At 53.3% G+C, this 17,715-nt stretch overlaps 2 protein-coding genes across 2 annotated transcripts in view; one reads left to right on the plus strand and one right to left on the minus strand.

The window, feature by feature from the left end:
• The window catches only part of LOC135405526 (gastrula zinc finger protein XlCGF7.1-like), a 98,452-nt gene that overhangs the window by 16,749 nt on the left and 63,988 nt on the right, over positions 1 to 17,715 (minus strand). The window lies entirely within an intron of this gene.
• Positions 7,233 to 8,201, plus strand: LOC135404715 (olfactory receptor 14J1-like). Its single transcript, XM_064639456.1, has one exon. It carries the CDS (start codon positions 7,233 to 7,235, stop codon positions 8,199 to 8,201), a length of 969 nt encoding a protein of 322 aa, XP_064495526.1.

Genomic DNA, 17,715 nt, shown 5'->3' on the forward strand with positions numbered 1-17,715 from the left:
CAGGGACTGTCTGAGGGCAGCACTCTGCTGGTGTCCCAGCAGCAGCTGCAGCTCTCCTGCCCAGCAGTGAGCCCTGGTCCTGTGCAGGGCCAGCACCCCGTGAGCATGAGCCCAGCCCTCCTGCCTCAGCCTAAGGACCCTCTGCTCTCGTCCTTCCCCACACAGTGACTGTGGGCACTGCTGCCAGCACTGCTGGGCACCTGTGGCCAGGGCTGCTCTCACTGCCCAGCTGAGCAGCACCAGCAGGGGCCTTGGGGTGACATCTTTGCTCTCCTCCTTCCTGCCGCAGTCCTTCGAAAGATACCTCACGTGCTCAGAGAGGACACACATTGTCCTTGAAGCCCTGGAGCAGAAAGATGCACAGAATTATCAATGGATACCTGGAGAGACTCGTCCATGGGTTGAACCATTTGGGTGGAACCTTTACAGAGGGCGCAGGATCATAGCAGAAGAGATTTTGTGGCTGGCCACGGATGACCCGTGCTTCTTCCTGACGGATGTAAGTGGCCTGTGGCTGGATTGTCCTGCCCTTCAGCCCTAGAAGGCCTTGTTCCTCTCTCCATCCCTCTCTGCCAAACCCAGGTGTCTCAGGCACCTGAAGGCACCTGAAGGCAGCAGAGTGGCATGGAAAGGGCAGCTGAGGCTGCACTACCATGGCAGCACTCTCCTCACCTCTGTCCCCTTCAGGTGCCAAAGATTTTGAGCTTCCTGCATGAAAGACTGCCAGGTGTGAAGTGTGAATGTGTGCAGGAGTGCTTCCACTACCCTGCTTCTGCTGCTAGCGGACTTTTTCCCAAGGAAGGTAGTTGCCACACTGTTGAGCATCGCTCCACAAGGAGACAGGTACTGGCCCTGAAAAGCCTGAGGGTTTGTTGGCTGTGGGGAGATGGAGCCTGAGACTCTCTGGCTCCCAGAGCCAAGGAATGATGGAGGACAGCTCTGGGGCTGTGGGTAAGGTGGTGGCTTGGCGAGGGCTGGGAGGCAGGTGCTGAGGGGACTGCTGCCAACTGCCCTGATGCCATGTTGGGGCCTGGTGGCTGCCTGGGGAGCTTTCCAGGCATGGATCTTATCACAAAAAAGAAACTCTGTCCTTCCTACAGGCAGGAGAACTGGAATCCTGATGCCATCAAATCTTCGCCAAGAACCACAATTCAAACTATGAGCACTGCTCTTCTGTTTCCCACTGAGCCAGTTGGAGGCAGCTGTGATTTAATAAAGCAGCACTCCAGGTGGGGCCTCCCCAGTGCCCAGCACAGAGGGGCAATCAGTTCTCTGCTCCTGCTGGCCACACTCTTCTCCACAAAGGCCACAATGCCCTTGGCCTTCTTGCCCCCCTGGGCACACTCTGCCTCATATCCAGTCACTGTCAAGCAGCACCCCCAAGTCCCTTCCTGTTGATCAGCTCTCCAGCCCCTCTGCCCCCAGCCTGGAACGTTCTGCCTGGAACGTTCCAGGGGGTTGTTGGGAGCCAAGGGCAGGCCCTGACACTTGGCCTTCTTGATCCAGCCTGTCCAGATCCCTCTGCAGAGCCTTCCTGCCCTCCAGCACATCCACACTCACACCCAGATCAGTCAGTCTCCCAAACAGGACAAAGTCTGACCACCAGCAGTCCAGGGTGTCAGTTCTGCTGCCCCCTCCTTCCTCCACCCAGTATGGAAAATTCCATCATTTTGGGGTCTCTGTGCCCGATGGCTCCGGCCACCACATCCCCCACCAGTCACAGAATCATGGAATGGTTTGAGTGGGAAGGGACCTTAAAGATCAACTTGTTCCAACCCCCTGACACTACACCAGATTTTTCTGAGACCCATCCAGCCTGCCCTTGAACACTTCCAGGGATGGGGCAGCCACAGCTCCTCTGAGCAACCTGTGCCAGGATCTCACCACCCTCACAGTCAAGAATTTCTTTCTAATATCCCATCTAACCCTTTCCTCTGTCAGTGTGAAGCCATTCCCCCTTGTCCTGTCACTCCAGGACTTTGTAAATAGTCTCTCTCCATCTTTCTTGTTGGCTCCTTCAGGCACTGCAAGGCCACAATTAGGTTACCCTGGAGCCTTCTCTTTTCCAACCTGAACAATGCCAATTCTCTCAGCCTTTCCTCACAGCAGAGCTGCTCCATCCCTCTGATCCTATTGCTGGTCCCCTCTGGTCTCGCTCCAACAGGTCCATGTCCTTCCTGTGCTGGAGCCCAGAGCTGGAGGCAGCTCTGCAGGGGTGACAACATTACAGCCCTGTATGTTCCAGCAAGGACACTGTGGAACCTCCTGGAGTAAAGGGACCATTGTGACACTGTAGGGCCTTCTGGAGCCAAAGGAACCCTGGGACACTGTGGAACCTCATGGAACCAAGGATTCATTGTTCCATGAAGGGCCTCATGGAACCAAGGGAACCCTGAGACATTTCAGGCCCTCATAGAATCAAAGGGCCATTGTGACACTGAGGAACCTCGGGGACTTATGGAACCAAAGGAACCCTGGGACAATGTGGAACCACATGGAATTATTAGGCCACTGTGAAACTGCAGGGCCTCATGGAACGAAAGGAACTCTGAGACTTTTCAGAACCTCATGGAATCAAGGGGCCACTGTGACACTGCAGGGCTCATGGAGACAAATGAACCCTGGGACACTGTGGACCTCAAGAAATCAAGGGCCCATATTGGCACTGTGGAACCTCACGGAATCAAGGAGACATTCTTACACTGCAGGGCATTATTGAGCATAAGTGACCATTGTGACACTGTGGAACCTGATGGAGTCAAGGGGCCTTTGTGACATGTGGGGCCTCATGGAACCAAAGGAACCCTGAGACACTTCAGGACCTTGTGGAATCAAGGGACCACTGTCACCCTGCAGAGCCTTATAGAGCTAAATGGACCCTGGGACACTGTGGAACGATGGAATCAAGGAGCCACTGTGACACTGCAGGCCCTCATGGAACCAAAGGAACTCTGAGACATTGTGGAAGCTCATGGAATCAAGGGGCCATTGTGACACTGTGGAACCTCATGGAACCAACGGGCCATTGTGACATTGCAGGGCTCATGGAACCAAAGGATTCCTGGGACACTGTGGAATCTCATGGAACCAAGGGGCCACTGTGATATGTGGGGCCTCCTAGAACCAAAGGAGTCCTGAGACATTTTGCAAACTCATGGAATCAAAGGTTCATTATCACATTACAGAGCATTACAAAGCCAAATGGACCCTGTGACTCTGTGGAACCTCATGGAATCAGTTGGTCATTCTGACCCTGTAAAACCTCATGGATACTGTCAGGTTCCCATTACTAAGAGACACCTCTGCCGAAATTCAGCTGCAAAGGAGACCATGTGCCAAAGTCAACATGGCCTTTGATTTAACAGTAAATATGAGGTAGAGACTGCTTTGATTTAACAGTAAATAGGAGGTAGAGACAGAGAAAGAAATGGAAAGAGAGAGAAGAAGGGGGTGGTGGGAAGCCAGTGAGAGAGAGACAGAGATGAAGTAAATGTATCACACCATGGAGATCCCTGAGGCTCCCGATGGTCCTTCTTCCCCCTGCTCTGCTCGGTGGAGGGTCCCCAAGTTGTGCTTCTGGGCTATCACTTTTATCCAGCCCAAGCCCTGGGTATTCAGGGGGGTAGATGCTGTTCCCACAGCTTGGGCTGGCGCATCTACAAGGACTTGCTTCCTTTCCCACAGCTTGCCACAGTGGGAGCTTTGCCCGGTGTGCTTCCAGTCTGCAGGTGGGAATCTTTGTCTGGATGGGTTCCCCAGACCTGCCTTACCAGCCCTGGCTTCCTGTTGGGGCTGTCTGCTCTTTCCCACAGTCTGCACAGTGCAATTCTGTCCTGGGGGCTACTTCCAAAGCTTCACCTCCCTTTAGGCCTTGGAATTAAATGCCTTCCTGTTTGCCACCAGTGCTTATGTCTTGTGGTGCCTTATGGGATTTTCCTGCTTTGACAGTGTTTTGAGACAGTTTATTGTGCCCTTCAAGTCCTTAAATGTGCTCACACACACACCACTCTCACCAGTGTCTGGCCCTCCAAAGAACACAAGCCCTGAGGATTTGTAGCTCCAACTCCAGTGGTTGGCACTTGGACCTCCCTCTGTACCCAGAGCTCAGAGCTCCCTTGTCCCAGAACGTTTGAAGATATTGTGTCTCATTCTGCAAAGACAGCCATTGGAACAAAGTGTCTCTCTGTGTTTCCTGGGAGAAGAGCCCTCTATTGTCATCTTCCAAAACCTTGGAGAGGTCCCAGAGATCTCCCAGGAAGGAATTTGGGGCCTCAAGCACATGACCCGTATATGGAGGCTGAGGACTCAGGGGTCAGTGGTGTGAAGATTGAGAACAGTAGAGGAGTAGCCTGAGAGGTCTGGAAGGGGGGTGTCAGAGCTGGTGGAGCTTTTCTTCCTGTCAGAAAACAGCCTAAGAAAGAACTAGTGCCACCAAGGGCAGCTGGGGTGGCCTAGACTGGTGACAAGAAGTCAGAAATTTCCCTCTGAGGTCAGTGTTTTGCTGCAATATGTCACAAAGGAGGAGTCTGGATGAGCCCAAGGGTTTGTGTGTGCAGGAAGAGCCAGGGAGGATGCAGAGATGTCAGTGCAGGAAGGTGCCAGCCAGGTGGGGCAGCCGGGGGGATGACGACAGCCTGCAGGGAAAGGGGCAGGGCATGGACACCGTAGGACAGCCTGGGCTGGAGAGGAGACAGGGATGGGGAGAAGCTGAAAGGCCCTGACAGAGCCACCTTCTGCAGACCTTTGGCCAGGGCTGCTGTCTGTGCCCCTGATGCCAGGAGGAGGGGAGTGGCCCTTGCAGCCCTGGGGCCTCATGGCCTCCTTGTCCCTGCTCAGCAGCCTGGCAGGTGCCACCCCATGGTCCTGCCCTTGGCACTGCACATCCCACATCCCAGTGCCACAGGAAGAGCCCTGAGGAATGAGGCAGGGACAGGATCTGCCTTCCCAGGGGCTGAGGGTCAGGGCTTGGCCTGTTACATTAAGGAAACAAGTCAAAGTTTATTCAGCATCAGTCACCTTTCCCTTGCTTGTCCATCCTTGTCATCACTGTCTGCAGTTTTCTGCTCTAACTGGAACCTGGGGACACATTCTCAGTTGTGTCCCACAGTGAGACTCATTAGCACTATGACAAACTTTAGTGTTTCAATCTCACTTTGACTTCTTGAGAAGTTGTTTGAACTTCCTCTCAGGGACTGAGTCTCATGTAAACAATGACAAACGCCCTGAGGGTCATGAAATGCCTCGGGGCTGTTGCTGTGCTGCTGAGCTGGGCTGGGCTCCTGGCACACAGGGAGCTCCTGGCAACCAAGAAGAGCTTCAAAGAGACAGCTCTGCTGGTGAGCAGCTCCTCTGCACAGCCCAGCAGGGCTGAGGGCACTGCCCGCAGCACCCAGGGCACAAATGAAAGGCAGAGAGAGGTTACACACAGCCTGAGCTGTGAGGGAAGTCAAGAGGAAGATCCACTGGAGGATGAATCTTTCCAGGCTTCCTCACGGTGAGTCAGCATGAAGGGCAATGTGTCTGCAGTTGGTGCAAAGATCTCCTAATGCTGGCACATCCCACTCCCTGCTGCACCATCCCAGGCACATCCCAGCAGGGTTCCCTTCTCCCAGGGATGGCTGCAGGGTTGTGAAGCCGGGCTGTGCCACCCAGGCTGCCCCAAGCTGTCCTGCAGAGCAGGGTCCTGCAGCCCAGGGCTGTGCCGGGGCAGGAGCTCTGCCACTGCCAGGGGCAGCTCTCAAACGGGTTGGGGAGCTCCCTCAGGGCTGGGCAGAAGCTGGGGGTGGAAAGAGCAAAGCCTGGCAGGGCAGGTTTCTTCTTCTATCAAGTGAGAGTTTCATGGGTCAGGGCTGCTCACAGAACCAGAGTACCCCAGGATATTTTCCAGGGGATACTTCGAGGGGAAGGTCCAAGGAGGGATTTCTCTTAAGCTCTCAAGCCACATGCCTGCTGGTTTGAGTTCCAGAGGGAACTGTGAGGATCTGCCCAGGGCTGCGAACCACTTGCTGGCACTGTTGGTGTCTGGGAGGTGGCCCAGCTGGCTCAGGGTGATGCTGCCCTGAGTGCCCAGTGGGCTCTGCCCTGGCCTCTCCCAGCTGGACCCTCCCTGTGCATTTCCTTGGTTCTCAGTTTGCCCCTGGTCCTGAGGTTGTTCCCTCCTTCTCTCAGTCAGGCTCACTGGGAGGGGAGTTCAAGCTACACAGTCCAACACTGATCCTGGGATTCCCCTATGGCAGGTGTGTCCCTGGGAATGAGACATTCCAATTGTCCTCTGCCCTGTGGGGTGTGAGCAGTGAAGTCTGTGGGCCTGGGTAAGGAGCTCTTTTTCCCTCAATCAGACTCTGGCATTACGACACTTGGCTCTTTTTTGAGGTGTCCTTCTAAGGTGGGAGCTGCCCTGGAGAATGCAAATCATCCTCCCAACACAGCTGTGTTCTCTGAAAGCCCCAGTGGAGAGGGGAAGAGATGCTGTGCCCATGCCAGGAGATGCTGTTGGGTTGGGGAGATGAGCCACAGGTGTCCTTGGCTCCAAGTGGGGTGCTGAGCCTTTGAGACAAGCTGAGACATTGAGGGGTCTGGGATGGATCCCTCTGCTCTCAACAGTGTCTGGTGGCTTTTCAGACCAAAATGGGAGTGTCATCAATGTCCATCTCAGGAAGAAGCAAAGCCAAAGCAGTTGGGAACAAGAGAGAGGGACAGACCAGCTCCTCTCACTCTGCACTAAGCCCCAGACAATCCTTCTGCCTGGCAGGACCTACTCTGTTCTCCCTGAGTGGATCAGAAATGCTGAGGGGTTCTGACATCCAGGAACATTCCTAAGAAGAGATGAGGGAATTGGAAAAAAAAATAAATAAAATGAAACAAACCTGTGACACTGCCTTCTGCTGTCCTGGTTTTTCTCAAAAACTGGGAGTGCAATGGGAGCAGTTTCATGTGACACAGCTGAACACCAGGACAGGCCCCTGTGCCCACCATGCCCATGACCCCACCGGTGGAGAGCAGGGCTGAGCCCTCACACCAAGTGGGCAGAGGGTCTGCACCTCATGGCAGATGTAGTGAGCCCCAACCAGGGCTCCAGCCCTGGAGCTGAAGGAGAGACTCCTAGAAAAGGAAAACAAATGTAGCAGTGAGAGGGGTGTTGGAAAGTGGCTTTCAATTTTCCCAGAATGTTCTGCCCTAACTTGTCACTGTTATTTCCTACTTGAACAGTGCCCCACATCTAGAGGCAACAAATGCCCAACAGCAGCTCCTTCACCCAGTTCCTCCTCCTGGCATTCGCAGACAGGCGGGAGCTGCAGTTCCTGCACTTCTGGCTCTTCCTGGCCATCTCCCTGGCTGCCCTCCTGGCCAACGGCCTCATCCTCAGCGCCGTAGCCTGTGACCACCACCTGCACACCCCCATGGGCTTCTTCCTGCTCAACCTCTCCCTCACAGACCTGGGCTGCATCTGCACCACTGTCCCCAAAGCCATGCACAATTCCCTCCATAACACCACAACCATCTCCTACATGGGATGTGCTGCACAGCTCTTTTTCTTTTTCTTCTTCATCTCAGCAGAGTATTTCCTCCTCACCATCATGTGCTACGACCGCTACGTTGCCATCTGCAAACCCCTGCACTACGGGACCCTCCTGGGCAGCAGAGCTTGTGCCCACATGGCAGCAGCTGCCTGGGCCACTGGGTGTCTAAATTCACTGTTGCACACAGCCAATACATTTTCCCTGCCCCTGTGCCAGGGTAATGCCCTGGGCCAGTTCTTCTGTGAAATCCCACACATCCTCAAGCTCTCCTGCTCACAGTCCTATGTCAGGGAACTTGGGTTCATGGTGTTTGGTGTCTGTTTAGCATTTGGTTGTTTTCTTTTCATTGTTTTCTCCTATGTGCAGATCTTCAGGGCTGTGCTGAGGATCCCCTCTCAGCAGGGACGGCACAAAGCCTTTTCCACCTGCCTCCCTCACCTGACTGTGCTCTCCCTGTTCCTCAGCACTGCAGCATTTGCCTACCTGAAGCCCCCCTCCATCTCCTCCCCATCCCTGGATCTGGCACTATCAGTTCTGTACTCAGTGGTTCCTCCAGCATTGAACCCCCTCATCTATAGCCTGAGGAACCAGGAGCTCAAGGATGCCATGAGGAAACTGATAACTGGGTGTTTTTCAGAAGCCATAAACTCTCCTTCTTCTGCATGTTATGTACCTCATTAAAGGCCAATCCTTTTATGTACTTCATTAAAGGCCCACCATATCTTCTCTATTTTTTACTCCTGGTAGGAGTGTTATTTTGAGAGAATTTGTTCACATCAAAAAATCTTTATATATATAAAGATATATATAAAGATGTATATATAAAAGTATATAAACACCATTTTCAATTCTGTGTTTGCCTTTCTAGCCTGGCCCACAGGCTGTACAAATTGGCAATTGTACTTGCTGTGTGCTTAAGCCAAATAAAGAACTCTGCATTGGCTTGTTTGCCTGACATCTTTCCTCTCTGACTTCTCTGCAACTGCAGGGTCGGGGCCTCTGTGCAGAGCTGGGCCAGAAAAGAGTCCCAGCAGAGCAGCACTGCCAGGGAGCAGCAGCCCTTCTCCTGCCTGGCCTCCTCTCCCTTCCCTTCCACACTGTCCTGCAGAGCCCTGTGTTGTTGGAGGCCTCAGTGCTCTGGCAGTGGGTCCCAGTCCTGCTGCAGGACTGTCCAGGGACTGCAGGCAGGGACAGCCACGGGCACTGCTGGCACAGAGCTGACCTCTGCAGCAGCACTGCCATCCTGCAGGGGCATCTCCTCAGGCCAGGGCCTCAAAGCTTCCATCTGCTTTCCACTTTGCTCTCCAGGATGTGCCCAACACAACGCCCTGCAGAGGAAAACAGCAGTGACCAGCACAAGGGTGGGAGTGCTCAGGGTGGGGGCACCCAGCAGTGCCCTGGCACAGCCAGCGCCGCTCCCAGCACTGGCCTCTCACCCCAGGCCATTGGGCTTGTTCTTCCCTCCAAGGAGGGACATCAAATGACCAGCTCAGGAGCCCATGTTTGCACTGCATGCACAAGACATGCCCATGTGTCACGGCTTGGGGCTGGGGGGGTGGAAGGCTTAGACAAAGTTGATGGCAGAAGCCGTCTCGTTGAGCTACGAGGGGCAGAAAGGACCCCCTTGCTTTCTAAATTCCTTCTCAGAGAGGAGCCTGGGGGTGGCTGGATCCAATCTCAGGCTCAGGTTTTGGTTTAGACTGAAGGAATTATAGAGATGTGATTCGATCACTTTGTCCTGCAGGTTTTAGTGATGGCAAATCAGAAATATTTCTATAAATTGAACTATTTATTATGACAAATGAACAGAAAATTGATCAGACAAGTGAACAGATGAAAATCCTTAAACAGAATTATTTACTACACAGTATAAAAGCCAAAAACCCCTAGCAGTATAGTGTAAGATAGGACAGTGCAGTCTATCAAAGTAATTCTATTAAAGCAATTGGATCAAAGCCAGGAAAATAAAACAATCCTGAAGCAGAGATTGAGGTAACTCACCCCACAACCACAGGGGGTAGTTCTCTCTCTTTCACTTAACCCCTGGGCAGTGACCACAAAGAACTGTCCCTGCTTCATGGCAGAAGCTCCACACACTTCAAGGAAGTCTGTGGAATTATCTGACACATGACAGTTGGACGGGGCTTTTATAGTTATTAAGGGTGACATACTTGCAGGACAGGGAGCAGCTTATCTGTCAAATCCTGCTTTGGAAAGCAGGATGTGTGTTTGAAGTTTCATGAAGCATTTTGGGTTTAGCATAATTCAACATGAAAAACAGCACCTTGACAGCAGCAGTAACTCAACACAGAGAGCTTGCATTGTTTGCATTCTCTGACCAGTTTTTAGGTATTATCAGAGCAGAGCATCCTGCCAGAAACGGCCCCTTGATTCCATGAGGTTGCAAAAACTCTGAGAGCTCCTTTAGTTCCATGAGGCCCTGCAGTGTCACAATGGCTCCTTGATTCCAGGATGTTCCAAAACATCCCAGGGTTCCCTTGGCTCCAAGAGGCTCCCCAGTGTCCCACCGGCCCCTGGATTCCAGGAGGCCCTGCAGTGTCCCAATGGCCACTCGGTTCCACGAGCCACAGCGGCTGCCGCCGGCGTCTGTGCCCGGAGCCGCCGCTCCCACGGGGCTGCCGCACTCACCGCCGGGGTTGCCGCTCGCGCAGCCGCCGCTCTGCCCCGGCTGCACCGGGACCCGGCACCGCCTCGGGCCTGCGCTGCCGCCTCAGCGGCCACAGGGACACAGGGATGGGGGACCTTTGCTCTGCCACTGATGGGGCCTGCCTTTGTTCTGCTGGGGTCTGGGCTTTAGGAAAATTGCTGTTCATTTTCATGCTCCACTGGAACACCTCCTGAATTCCAGAGGTTTCCTAATCCAGGGGGAGGGGTTTCTATGGCATCGGAGGTGCCGCCCCTCGGGACACATTGTCAATAAACCATCCAACTGATTTGGATGGGTGTAAGAGCTTGGGAACACAGGATAATCAGTCATCCCCTGAAAACCGTGGAATATTCCCTACCTGAATCCTAACCCAAAGAGAAGAGTTTGGATACAATTCCCAAATAGTTTGGAAACTCCAGTCATTCCTGACACCAGGATGGAAATTCAGCAGATAACTAAAGCCGGTCTCCTTGGGAGCCCACAACCAGCGGGGCTGAGGGAGGCCCTGGCAGCTCCCCAGCACCTCCCTCTCAGTGGGACACCTTTGGCAGCTTCTCCCAGCTCGGGAACCCTCCAGTTTGCAACACTCCAAAGACCTTCACTGATGCCCCTCCACAAACACTCCTCCAGCTGTGACCCTTGTCTGTTGGGAAACACAAAGGGATTTGGGGGCGTGTTTCCCTGACAACAAGGAGAATTTTGGTGAGGGACCTTTCCACACCCAGCTCTTGATGTGTCCACACATCTCTGCCTGGGTGTGGGTGTGAATTGACTGTGGTGGGAATGTTGTTATTGGGAATCTAGAATTCAGTCACTGTTAAAATTGTAGCACATGCTATTGAATCACCTGATAACTGTTCAATTGGTCAATGATTAAGTGCTAGTAATGTCTTTTGTCCCCTTATCTTTGGATCCAATTAGTTTGTGCCCTGACCCTCTTGCATCCCAAGGCTCTGTGTAAATCATTCCCTTTCATCAAAAAATATATATTTTTCATGACTTTCACTTTAAAGTCATCATCCTTAGCTAAACTACAAAACAACTCCAATTAGCTCTAGAAGTCTTGAAGACTTGAAGACAATTAAAGGAAGGGAAATAATTTGTTTTTCAGTGTTTTAATGGGTCCCACAGTGTGTTTGGAGCTGCATCAGCTGTCATTCCAAGATGGGCCATGTCAGAACTGGTGAGGTTGGGGGGTGAGGAGCAAGGTTGATCATACAGGGTCAGTGTGGATCTCCTGAGGAGACACTCAGCATCAAGATCACTTGGAGAACACCTCTATCACCTCTTCTCTGAACTTAAAAATATCCATCCTTGAATTAAAACAAAAAAAGTACAAATTTTGAAGACTTGTTTTGAAATTGCCTTGAAGACAATTAAAGGAAAACAAAGAGATCCTGAGGGATTTCTGGAATTTAATGAGCCCCACAGTGTGTTTGCAGCCCAGCCCATGATCCTGAGGTACTGAGAGAAGATTGAAGCAGCTGCTGAAGAAGTCAGAAGCCAAACTCCAAGTGCCTTGAAGCATTGCTGGGCCCCACTGAGGGCAGGCACTGCCAAAGCCTCCCCAGGGACTCCTTGGAGCAGCTCCTTGGAGGCCAGGAGTGCAGGCAGACAAAGGCTCTGGGCAGGCCCCTGCAATGCTGAGCAAAGCCTGCCTTGGTTTTGTGGAGCACAAAGGCCAAGGCCTGAGCCCCAGGCCCTGGCCCAGCAGATCCTGTCCCTCCCGGCTGGCTCAGGGCTGTTTGGGGGGCACTGGGATGGGAGGGGGAGGAACAACAAAGGCCAAAACTGGGCAACCCCTGCCAGGCTCCTGAGGGAGGGGCGAGGCAGAAACCAAGTGCAGAACCTGCCAGGCAAGTTGGTTGTGGTGGCCTGAGTGGCAGAGGCAGCTGCCAGAGGCAAGGGGACAAAGGCCTGGGTGCCTTTGGGCCTTGCAGCCCTGCCAGAGCCCTTGGCCATCTCTCCTGCAGGCTGTCCTGGCCTGGCCCTGCTGCTGCTCTGGCCTTGCAGGCTGCACACACCCCTCCTGCTTTCCCACCCCCCTCCCAGCAGCATTTCCAGACCCTCCCTGATGTCTCTGCACCAGCTCTGGCTGTTCCCTTGAACACAAAGCCATGGGCTGATCCTGACTCCCTCTGGGTGACCTCTTGCAGCACAAGGGTCCCCGTTGAGTGACAACGTTGAGTTGACCCTCCAGGTCCTTGCCCTGCTCCCAAGGGCTGTGTGTTGGTTTTTAATGGTCAGGGTTTGGGGTTTAGAGCTCAGGGTGGGGATTAGGCAGAACTTTGGGAGGTTTGTTGTTTTGCTGGCAGGGTGTGGTTCATTAGAGCATTGGATTCCTTTCAGTGGGAGGGGAAGCACTTTTAGGTTGGAGCTTGAGGTTACAAATAAGGTAAATGTCTCTCAGGAATGTTTGCACAGTCAGTGTTTCAGCACCCTCAGCATTACATGAACCTGGTTTTACCTCAACAAAATCTCTCCACTCTGTTGGCCAAACCTCAATTTCCTTCTCTTCCCTAATTATTTTATCCCTTTTGTTCAGCTTCCCCCTAACCTCCCCAAAACTTCCATCTGGGTGGGGTCAGCTTTGTACTGACACTGTGCAACCTCATGAAATCACAGGGCCATTGTGACACTGCAGGGCCTCATGGAAACCAAGGAACACAGGGGCACTGAAATCTTGTTGAACGAAGGGGCCATTAAATATCTGGGCCCTTGTGGCAAGAAAGGAACCCTGAAACATTTTGGAACCTCATGGATCTAAGCAGCCATTTGGAAAGTGCAGGCCCTTATGGAAACAAAGGAACCCTGTGACATAATGGAAGCTCATGGATCCAAGGAGCCATTGTGAGGCTGGGGAACCTCATGGGAAAAAGAGGAACTCAGGGACACTGTGGAACTTTGTTGAATCAAGGGGCCATTGTGACACTCAGAAACCCTATGGGCTCAAGAGGCCATTGTGACACTGCAGGGCCTCAGGGAACCCAAGGAACCCTGGGACACTGTGGAATCTACTGAAATCAATGGGCCACTTGGATGCTGCAGAACCGCATGGAATCAATGGTCATTGTGACACTGCAGGGCCTCATGGAATCAAAGGGATGCAGGGACACTGTGGAATCTCAGGGAACCAAAGGGCCCTAGTGACACTGAAGAGTCTCATGGCACCCACTGTGCCTCCCCAGAACTCCATGGAATCAAGCAGAGCCGTTGCCTCCCCCCTGCTGCCGCACGGACCAGAGTCGCCAGCTCTGCCCCGCTTGGACACCTCTGGAGTCAGCGTGTTCTTGGGCAGCACAACTGATCTCAGACCAGAGAGTTTCCCACATTTTGCTTTGCCCCCTCTTTTCCCCTGGTTTGGTTTTTTGTTCTTTGTCCATTCGGTGGGAAAAGGGGGAAGGGAGGCACGTGTTGATCCCTGTTTTTATCTGTTTACAAAAGGGAGTCGAGGTGGGGGGAGAGAGGAGGCAATTTCTCTCTCTGCTGTTGCTTTGGACTGCTCTGTTGGTATTGCTGTTTTTGCTGCTATATTTCTTGTCAGTAAACTCTTACTTTCTCACTTATAGCTCCTTATATTTTGTCTCCTTGTACTGGTGGGGAATAAAAGAGGAGTGAATTCATTTTATTGGAGTTCCCGCCCCAAAATGTGTCTTTAAACCAGGACAGGTTGCTCAAGGGCTCCCTGAAATTTGGCATCATTCACAAAGGACCCAAAAATCCATTTTGTCCCATTATATAGAGAGATCTTCTGCATTGGTGGGCAAGGGCTGGTCACTGAGGGATTTCACCAGGAAGTTGCTGCCAAGAGGACTTTGTACCATGGATTTTATTTGACACTCTTCATTCAGCCAACTTCCCACCCACCACATCTTCCACTTCTTCAGTCAGCTCTCAACGATCTGGCTAAAAGGAGACCACAGGAGACCATGTCAAAGGCCTTGATGAAGTCTGGGCACACAACATCCCCTTCTATTCCCTCCCACAGGGGTTCTGCAATCCCTGCCTTGTCCTTCCCATGCCTGGGAATGGCTGCAAGAGGACTTGCCATATCCCCTTCCCTAATGAGCCTGAGCAGTCTGGAACTCTCCCAACCCTCCTTGCTGCCCTGTTTGCAGACTGGTTCCATGTCTGCCTTTGCCAAGGCCCCAGGAAGCTCTGGGATGGCTCTGGCCTTTCCAAGGGTTTGGGACAGGTCTCCCAGTGACACTGCCCAGCCTTCTCAATATCCCTGACACCAAAACCTTTTCCATAGCCCACACTTCCAGAGGAGTGCCCAGGACCCAACACAGGTTGTCCTGGTGGTTCTGGAGAATTGGAAGGGATTTCTTCCTAGAGACCAACCCCTCCAATTGGATTTGAGTGCAGCTGAAAGGTTTGCTCACCATTTTCCCCGGTGCCTCCCTGCCCTGAAGGTTTCTGGCCATCAGGCTGGAGCTGAGGGGGTTGGGCAGGTGCCTGAGGAGGGGGTAGAACAAGGGCTGTGTCCAGCTGTGCCAGGAGGGCTGTGCTGGGCAAGGATGAGGAGGCTGCAGAAAACAGTGGCACTGGGGAGGTGAGAGGAGCAGGTGGAGAGACCTTGTGCCTGCCCACGCTGGGCAGGAGCTGCCCCAGGATGGCAGCTCTGAAGCACTCACAGGATGTCCCTGTGAACAGGAGGGGAAGACTGGATCTAAAAATGAAACCTGGAAAGCAGAGAGCAGGAGTGTCATGGGGACACTGCAGGAGAGTTCCAGCCCTGGAGCAAGGTGACAGAAGAAGTGACCCAGTACATGCAGTGGCCTCAGAAGATCCCACAGCATCCTGGAGATGCTGTAAGGGAGCCCAGCTCTGCTTCACAAGTTCCCAGGGCCTGTCCCTGCCTGTGCTCCAAGGGCTTCCACCCCCCAGGACTGTGCTCAGAGAGCACTCAGGCCTCACACCGAGAAAGGGGCTCAGGAGGACAGTGTGGAAGTGGCAAGAGAGCAGCTCTGCAAAGACCAAGCACTGCTGCTCCCTGGCAGTGCTGCTGGGCTGGGATTATTGTCCCCTTCCCCTTTGCAAATACACCCTGTCCTGCAGTGTGCTGTCCTTTAGGAACATCTGAGAAGAAGGGTCTTGGACAAAGAAGGCACTGCAGGGTCCTTTATTTTGTTTAAATGCTCAGAGAGCACAATTCATCATTTATACAGTATCAGTGTCAAAATAAAAAGGTGGACACTAATTTAGAAAGCAGATGCATAATAATATTTAATTGCACAGAAAATTATTGCAAGAAGAACTTGATGACATCCATGAAAAACCTGAGCAGGAAGGCTGGGCCATTAAGGAGTCCCATTCTGAATGCTACACACCAGAAAAGAGGCACTTTATTGCTCCTGAAAAGCATCCAGTCATCATTTTTCTCAGGGCATCCTTGAGCTCCTGGTTCCTCAGGCTGTAGATGAAGGGGTTCAGTGCTGGAGGAACCACTGAGTACAGAACTGACACCACCAGATCCAGGGATGGGGAGAAGATGGAGGGGGGCTTCAGGTAGGCAAATATGCCAGTGCTGGCAAATAGGGAGACCACGGCCAGGTGAGGGAGGCACGTGGAAAAGGCTTTGTGCCGTCCCTGCTGAGAGGGGATCCTCAGCACTGCCTTGAAGATCTGCACATAGGAGAAAACAATGAAAATGAAACAACCAAATCCTAAACAGACACTAACCACAATAAGCCCAAGTTCCCTGAGGTAGCCTGAGTGTGAGCAGGAGAGCTTGAGGATGTGTGGGATTTCACAGAAGAACTGGCCCAGGGCATTACCCTGGCACAGGGGCAGGGAAAATGTATTGGCTGTGTGCAACAGTGAATTTAGACACCCAGTGGCCCAGGCAGCTGCTGCCATGTGGGCACAAGCTCTGCTGCCCAGGAGGGTCCTGTAGTGCAGGGGTTTGCAGATGGCAACGTAGCGGTCGTAGCACATGATGGTGAGGAGGAAATACTCTGCTGAGATGAAGAAATAAAAGAAAAAGAGCTGTACAGCACATCCCATGTAGGTGATGGTTGTGGTGTCCCAGAGGGAATTGTGCATGGCTTTGGGGACAGTGGTGCAGATGCAGCCCAGGTCTGTGAGGGAGAGGCTGAGCAGGAAGAAGCCCATGGGGGTGTGCAGGTGGTGGTCGCAGGCTATGGTGCTGAGGATGAGGCCGTTGGCCAGGAGGGCAGCCAGGGAGATGGCCAGGAAGAGCCAGAAGTGCAGGAGCTGCAGCTCCCTCCTGTCTGCGAATGCCAGGAGGAGGAACTGGGTGAAGGAGCTGCTGTTGGGCATTTGTTGCCTCTAGATGTGGGGCGCTGTTTAAGTAGGAAATAACAGTGACAAGTTAGGGCAGAACATTCTAAGAAAAATCAAAGCTGCTTTCCAGCACCCCTCTCACTGCTACATTTGTTTTCCTTTTCTAGGAGTCTCTCCTTCAGCTCCAGTGCCGGAGCCCTTGTTGGGGCTCACTACATCTTCCATGAGGAGCAGACCCTCTGCCCACTGGCTGTGAGGGGTCAGCCCTGCTCTGCACTGGTGGGGTCATGGCCATGGTGGGGACAGGGGCCCGTACTGGTGTTCAGCTGTGTTAGATGAAACTGCTCCCAGTGCAAAAGGGAGCTGTGCTGGGAGGATGATTTGTGTTCTCGAGGGCAGCTCCCAGCTTGGAAGGACACCTCAGAAAAGAGCCAAGTGTCCTAATGACGGGGTCTGATTGAGGGAAAAAGAGCTCCTTACCCAGGCCACAGACTTCACTGCCCACATCCCACAGGGCAGAGGACAATTGGAATGTCTCATTCCCAGGGACACACCTGCCATAGGGGAATCCCAGGATCAGTGTTGGACTGTGTAGCTTGAACTCCCCTCCCAGTGAGCCTGAGTGAGAGAAGGAGGGAACAACCTCAGGACCAGGGGCAAGCTGAGAACCAAGGAAATGCACAGGGAGGGTCCAGCTGGGAGAGGCCAGGGTAGAGCCCACTGGGCACTCAGGGCAGCATCACCCTGAGCCAGCTGGGCCACCTCCCAGACACCAACAGTGCCAGCAAGTGGTTCGCAGCCCTGGGCAGCTCCTCAGAGTTCCCTCTGGAACTCAAACCAGCAGGCACATGGCTTGAGAGCTTGAGAGAAATCCCTCCTTGGACCTTCCCCTTGAAGTATCGCCTGGAAAATATCCTGGGGTGCTCTGGTTCTGTGAGCAGCCCTGCCCCATGAAACTCTCACTTGATAGAAGAAGAAACCTGCCCTCCCCGCCTGGCTTTGCTCTTTCCACCCCCAGCTTCTGCCCAGCCCTGAGGGAGCTCCCCAGCCCGGCTGAGAGCTGCCCCTGGCAGTGGCAGAGCTCCTGCCCCGGCACAGCCCTGGGCTGCAGGACCCTGCTCTGCAGGACAGCTTGGGGCAGCCTGGGTGGCACAGCCCGGCTTCACAACCCTGCAGCCATCCCTGGGAGAAGGGAACCCTGCTGGGATGTGCCTGGGATGGTGCAGCAGGGAGTGGGATGTGCCAGCATTAGGAGATCTTTGCACCAACTGCAGACAC

The sequence above is a fragment of the Pseudopipra pipra genome, chromosome W (assembly GCF_036250125.1).
Source record: "Pseudopipra pipra isolate bDixPip1 chromosome W, bDixPip1.hap1, whole genome shotgun sequence".
Classification (NCBI taxonomy): domain Eukaryota; kingdom Metazoa; phylum Chordata; class Aves; order Passeriformes; family Pipridae; genus Pseudopipra; species Pseudopipra pipra.

Coding starts and splice junctions, on each gene's coding strand:
- LOC135404715 (XM_064639456.1), top strand. CDS start 7,233: ATGCCCAACAGCAGCTCCTTCACCCAGTTCCTCCTCCTGGCATTCGCA.